The sequence below is a fragment of the Phodopus roborovskii genome, unplaced genomic scaffold (assembly GCF_943737965.1).
Source record: "Phodopus roborovskii unplaced genomic scaffold, PHOROB, whole genome shotgun sequence".
Classification (NCBI taxonomy): Eukaryota; Metazoa; Chordata; class Mammalia; order Rodentia; family Cricetidae; genus Phodopus; species Phodopus roborovskii.
The window spans coordinates 41,716,134-41,722,509 of NW_026126517.1; the positions used below are offsets into that span (position 1 = coordinate 41,716,134).

Sequence of the window (6,376 nt, forward strand, 5' to 3'; positions counted from 1 at the left end):
ATAAAGAGCTATGTACTTCTATTTCAGCGACTTACTATTGCTCTGCCCCAGACATCATTAAGTCCTATGTTAGCCTGTGGGTGTGCACAAGTCTGTGCCTGTGCATATATGATGACTCAGAGATTCTTTTCCAGGATAAAACTTTTAAAATGATGGTTTTATTGCCCCCCCCCAGACATGAACCAGCACCATCTCTGACATAGCAAACTTACTCCCACACATCTTTGCCAATTCAATATGCAAATCTCTCAGATGATCTTTCCAACCAGCTTCACATTCTAGTTCCCCCACTAGTGAGTTGAATAAGTCATTGATGATAAAAGTGTATGTGTGTGTACGTACTTTGACAGAAACACAGGTGATGGACTGTGAAGAAATGAATGTACAAACTGTTTGCCTAAAATTCATAGGATATGAATGTCAGGGTTTATTGTTGTGATTCATCGGACTAGACTTTTACAAAGGCTGGGAGATTTCACACTCCTGAAGGCAGCCTATTTCAGGTTTAGGATACAGGTTGGGAGAAGAGGTAGCAAGTGACAGGCCGACACCAGGTACTATGTTCTTTCAGGAAGTATCATGCTAATTCTGTGTTCTCTATTTCTGAAGCCAGGGTTTTGTATGGCTTGGGTCCTGGAGGATGGAGACAATACAGGACCACTGAAGGAAGTCTGCGGGGTACATGGTCATGCCGGAGGGCTGAAGCAGGCATTTGTAGCAGAAGCTGGCTGGGCCTGGGTATTGCCTTTTTTGTTTTGTTTTTTTGAGACAGGGCTTCTCCAAGTAGCTCTTGCCATCTGGTACTTGCTCTGTAGACCAGACTTGCCGAGAACGAAGAGATCCTCCAGCCTCTGTCTCCTAAATTCTGGGATCGTGTATCACCACCACCACCTAGCTCTGGGTATTGCTTTTAAGACAGGAGTTATTTAACAACACGTAGCAGCAGCGACCCCTAACCAATGATTGTTGTAAGACATTTCATTCTGCCAGGCTCAGTTAACAGTACGGGACTTCTACTCTTATCATCTGCATACAGGTATAGCTGCACAAACACAAAATGTCATAGAGACCAATTAGTGATGCAAGCAGCCAGGTCAGGAAAACAGGAGCTGGATCAACCAATCCTGCTGAAAGGAGATGGAAATGCAGCTGACAAAGAGGAAGAGGAAAGGCATTTACAGGCCCAGGGAGCAGCCACAGCAGAGATTAGGAACCTGGCCAGGAGGGACCAATCTACTGTCCCATACTGATAACAGAAAAGATAGGTAAAGGAATTACACCTGTGCTTTCTTTCCATCCCAGTCTCCAAAGCTACAGTAGTAGCTTTGCACCCTCCGGCGGTCTTGCTCCAGGCTCAACTGAGTTTTTATGTCAGTCTAGCCATTCACTGCCTGAATGCCTCCATCTATAGCTGTTCTCTTTTTCAACGCTGGAGCTTACACAGACCCTGTCTGATCCAGTCTTGCACCTCTTTCCTCTTGGAGGGCTCAGACTCTGTGGTCTGACTCAGCTCCTCCAGACTGTCTCCTCTATGCCATTTATATATGTGCCTACTTCCCGAATTTGCATTCTTTCTTTATCTTCCCCTTTCCATGCTGACTGCTTTAGTATTCTTTTTATTGCATGTGTGTTTTCTCTTAATTTTTTTAATCAACATGTTACTTTCAGTTTGATGGTGGTGGCAAATTATGTGTAGACTTTTTTTTTTTTTTTTTTTTTTTTTGCATCCTGATACTTCTATATTAAGACCGAGTTTTCTAGGCTTTCTGTACCCCAACTGACAACTACAGCTCACATTAGGCCCAGCATTGTGCTGACACTTTGTACTTGCTAATTAGCAGTTTGGTTAACATCACCTAACCCACTTCTAGCCATAGCTCAACTGTTGGCTATTCAACTATAAGCATGGATTGTCTAAATAGTAACCCCTCCTTTTTCCCTGAGACTGTGACCCACCAGTTCTCAGCAGAGCCCAAGTGATTTGAGAACCCAGGCATCTGCGTTTCTCAGGGCTCCTTGGATATCCATACCACCAGAAAGCAGAGACCTGAGTGTCCCAATAGGGAAAAAAGGAGTTCCCAAGAGCTCCTTAATCCAGGCTCACATAGTCATGGCTCATGAAGACTCTCAAGTCTTCTGAAGTCATTCAGAGCTCACAACTCTGGCAATGCGGTGGCCACAGGCCCAGTAGTGCCAGGAGGCAGCCGCAGGAGAAACGTCTGTAAAGAGCCAGGCCGTGGAAACCCAGTCTTCTCCCTGAGCAGCCTCCAGGTGCCATCTTCAATGGCATAGACCAACGTGGATACACGGTTGACTGTATAGACAGTGTCCCCACGCACCACAGACGTGAACAGTGCTCCCTTGCTGTTGACAAACTGGCCAGGTAGCGATGTCCACTGACCCGTGACCAGGTTGAGGCAATCGATGGCACAGTGCAGGAAATCATCAGAAGGCCCATTACGAACCACATAGAGACTGTCACGATGGGCCACCATAAAGTGGCCGTAGCTCTGTGAACGACACAGTTCAGCTACCGGAAGCCATTTGTCCATCTGCACCACGTACTCAACGACGGCAGTGATATCTGCCGGCTTCCACAGGCACACGAAGAGGCGACCACGTGCTTGGGCACAGGGAACCCCTGTAGCTGGCTGTGGCAAGTCTGCCACGAAGCTCCAGCAGCCTGTGGAGGGATCGTAGCACTCCACGGAGCTCATGGGCATCCTCTGGAATTCACCACCAATGGCATAGAGGCGGCCTTCAAAACCAGCCAGTGCCATATCATAGCGTGGCTGGTGCGGGCTGGGGAACTCACACCAGGTACCACCTTCCGGATCGTAACAAAAGCCTAGCTCCACTACCTCCTTGCTGGCGCCACACACACCACCCACGATGTAGAGCTTGTTGCCCAGAGTAGCCACGCCTGCCAGCAGCGTGCTGGCCTCCAAGGGCAGTGCGGCCAGCGTGCGCCATGCATCCTCCTCTTCATCCAGGTAGCACATGGTGCGCGATGCATCCTCCAGGAAGCCGGGTGTGGGCGTGTGCGTGCTCACGGCCACGTAGGTGCTAGGTCGCAGCGCCTCCACATAGGCACGGGCCTCGGGCAGTTCCAATTCCGCCACCAGCTCACGCGCGCCATCGCGGATGAAGAGCGCAGCGCTGTGGAGCACATCGCGCAGGCCGAAGACAGCGGCGGCGTCGCACAGCAGCGAGCAGTTGTCCGACGTGACGCTGTGCTCCAGGAAGCGCGTGAGCGCGGGCGCCTGCAGGAACGCGGCGCACTCCACGGCCTGCAGCAGCTCATCGTCGGCCGCCAGCGGTGGCCGCTCTCCGCGCAGCACCCGCAACGCGGTACCGAAGCCCGCTGCGCTCAGTGCACCCAGGTGCACCTCAGCCGCGCGCGCCTCTCGCATGCCAGAGCGGAAAAGCCCACGGAAGAAGCCGCAGTGCTCCACCAGCAGCGACTGCTCGGCCTGGAAGAGTTGGCCGTCCACCCACACCTGCACCGGGACCTCGGGACCTGGGGGCATGATGAGTCAGATGGGTGGAGGCTGCTGCCGCTGGGGGGCCTAGATTTGCCTGGGGCTACTGACTCTGGGGCTACCCCGAGGCGGGGAAGGAAAAAAAACTTTCCCTGGGGGATATAAATACCTTCCTGACTAAAGATAGGACGCTCATGTGATGTGGCCTGCAGGCTTGGATAGCCGCCTGGCCCAGAGGGCATCTGGACACCTGTGTGGTCATTCATTTCTGCTAAGAGACTAGTGACAAGGGCCAGTGAAACAGCCCGGCAGGTAAAAGTTCTTTCCTACAAGCCTGATTGTGTCCTGGGTTCAACCTGGAACCTATATAAAGTTGGAAGGGCAAAACCGACTCCACAAAGTTGTTCTTTTTCCTTTATATTCACACCATGGCATGAATCCCACCCCCACAGAGACTCAGTTAACTTTTTTTTTTTTTTTTTTTTTAAGAAATAGTGAAAACATTAAACCATATACTGAGTACCCATCGCATGCTGGGCCCTGCCAGGCTTACTTGTAAAGATATCCTGTTTAACTGGTGTCATACCAAGCTGTATACAAAGCTCTATTTCCTCATCTTTAAAACTGGGCTAATGGGCTGGAGAGATGGCTCACTGGTTAAGAGCACTGCTCTTCCAGACAACCTGGGTTACATTCCCAGCACCCACATGGCAACTCACAACTGTCTGTAACTTCAGTTCTCAGGGACCCAGCACCCTCATACAGACATACATGCAAGCAAAACACCAGTTTGTATAAAATAAACATTTTTTTTAATGGGCTCATTAGAAACACCTATTCACAGCATTGGGACAAACTCCATAAGGTGTTTTGAATGAGGTCCAGCAACTTTATGTGACTTCTCCATGGTCATTCAGCTGGGGACAAGCATACATACAAAAGAGTGAGGCAGGCAGGTTGAAGAAAGAGACCATGGTGGAGCATCAGGCCAGGATTCTAAAATGTGCCTCTACCCAAGCTTGCACTTAGCCCAATTAATTCCCCCAGTCATGTTTTTGCCTTCATGTACCTAAGTTCATCACATGTATTCACTGCCCCTGGGTGCCAGAAGAGGACCTCAGATCGATTGGAACTGAAAACCGGGATTACAGACAGCTCAGAGTCACCGTGTGGGTGTGGGTGTGGGTGCTGGGACTCAAGCCTCATCCTCTGGAAGAGGATCGAGGGCTCACTCTTAATGTTATCGGTCTCTGCATTTCTGAGTCTCTTTTTGAGCACATTTTCTTTCACATAAAGGAGCATCCGGCAAGCCCCTATAGGCAGAAGCCGCCCTTCACTTGGAAGTGGGAAGCTGGTGTTTGGTATTCACTTGTTTGACCCCTCTATGGCTGCTCTCACCTTGGGTGAAGAAAAGCATAGGTACTGGGAAGATGGTATATCTGAGGATGAGAAAGTCTTCTTCATATAGTAATTTAAATTTAAGCTACACTTAAGTTGCATCGTAATAAACCCTTTGACCCCTAATCCTTGCAGCTCTCACGAACGCTTACTATATAGCCCTACTCCCAGTACGACTGCTGAATACACAATATGCGCTTACTTTTTACAGCAACACTATGAGCTGGATTTCTTCACTAGACAGGGTCTGAAATATCTTTAGGCTGGTTCAGGAAGGATGACCCTGAATTTCTGACCCTCCAACTTCCATCTCCCATGTGCTGGGAATACAGACATATGCCACCATGCCCAGTTTATGTAGTGCTGGGGGTTGGACCCAGAGCTTTGTGCATGCTAAGCAAGGACTCTGCTTACTGAGTTGTACCCCAGCCCTGAACTAGATGCTACTAATGGCCCCATGTAATATAAAGGAGACTAAAAGTACCAGAGGTTTAGCCCATGACCAGCAGGTGGCAGATGTAGGGCCAGAATGCAGCCAGTTTGGCCCTAGTGTATGTGCTCTTACCATGATGCTCTGTTGCCTCCTGTGCTGTAAGTGGGAGGCAGTGGAAGGAAATTCACTGATTCCCATGAGGACCTGGTACAAAGTGAGAAAGAGCCCTGCTCAGGGTCTTGCACTGTGGGACAGACAGCCCCAGGCCTCCTGCAGCCCAGTCTGTGGCACTTTTCCAACTCTGCACAGCTTCCTAGCTGACCATTTAATACTAGGTCCCAAAATGTCAGATGGAAAGGAGTTTAATAATTGCCTTTTCCTACCACTCTGTTTTACAGGCAAGGAAACTGGGGCCCAGACTTTGATAGTATGGTATATGATACCCTTTGAGAGATGTTTGGCTTTGGCCTTCCTTTGAGAGGATATCCCTTACTAAAAAGGAAGGAGGAGGAGGGCAGGAGACCTCCCCTCCCCTTTAGGACACAAACATAGACCATTCAGATGAAAAGAAAATGAGCCTCCCTTAAGGCACTCCCTAACTCACCCCATCAAAACAGGCCTGGAGTGTGGGGACCACTTGTGTGAGTCTGGGAAGCCAGAGACCTGGAAGGCACTGCCAGAAATATCTCAGATGCTCTACCCCAGGGACTGCGGCAGGAAGAGGGGAAGGAGATGGGGGTGGGGTGGGCAGAAGTCCCATGAGTAGTATCCCAGGCCCTCTGCCAGTATCTCTCCTTCCCTGAGACCAGACATTGGCTGGAAGGGCCTAAAATGTTTCCAGCAATAGGTATGACAACCCCTTTTTGGAGACAAGTGGACACTGTAGTGTCAGATCTTTGCCTGTATCCTTGTTAGGCCTTAATGACAGACAGAGAGTGTGTCTGGGAGGTTTCCAGATGAGGAGGGCTTTTCCTCAGCAATGAATGACAGTGTGGGAATTTACAGAATTCTGTCTACTGGCCCTATAGCCTGCTCCCCACCTAGCCTTCCTCCATCTCTCCGC

General features: G+C 49.8%; 1 protein-coding gene across 1 annotated transcript; it reads right to left on the reverse strand.

The window, feature by feature from the left end:
* Nucleotides 1-1,953: 1,953 nt before the first annotated feature.
* Nucleotides 1,954-3,724, reverse strand: Kbtbd13 (kelch repeat and BTB domain containing 13). The gene has a single exon (XM_051197023.1). It carries the CDS (start codon nucleotides 3,528-3,530, stop codon nucleotides 2,154-2,156), a length of 1,377 nt encoding a protein of 458 aa, XP_051052980.1. The 5' UTR covers nucleotides 3,531-3,724; the 3' UTR covers nucleotides 1,954-2,153.
* Nucleotides 3,725-6,376: the final 2,652 nt, after the last annotated feature.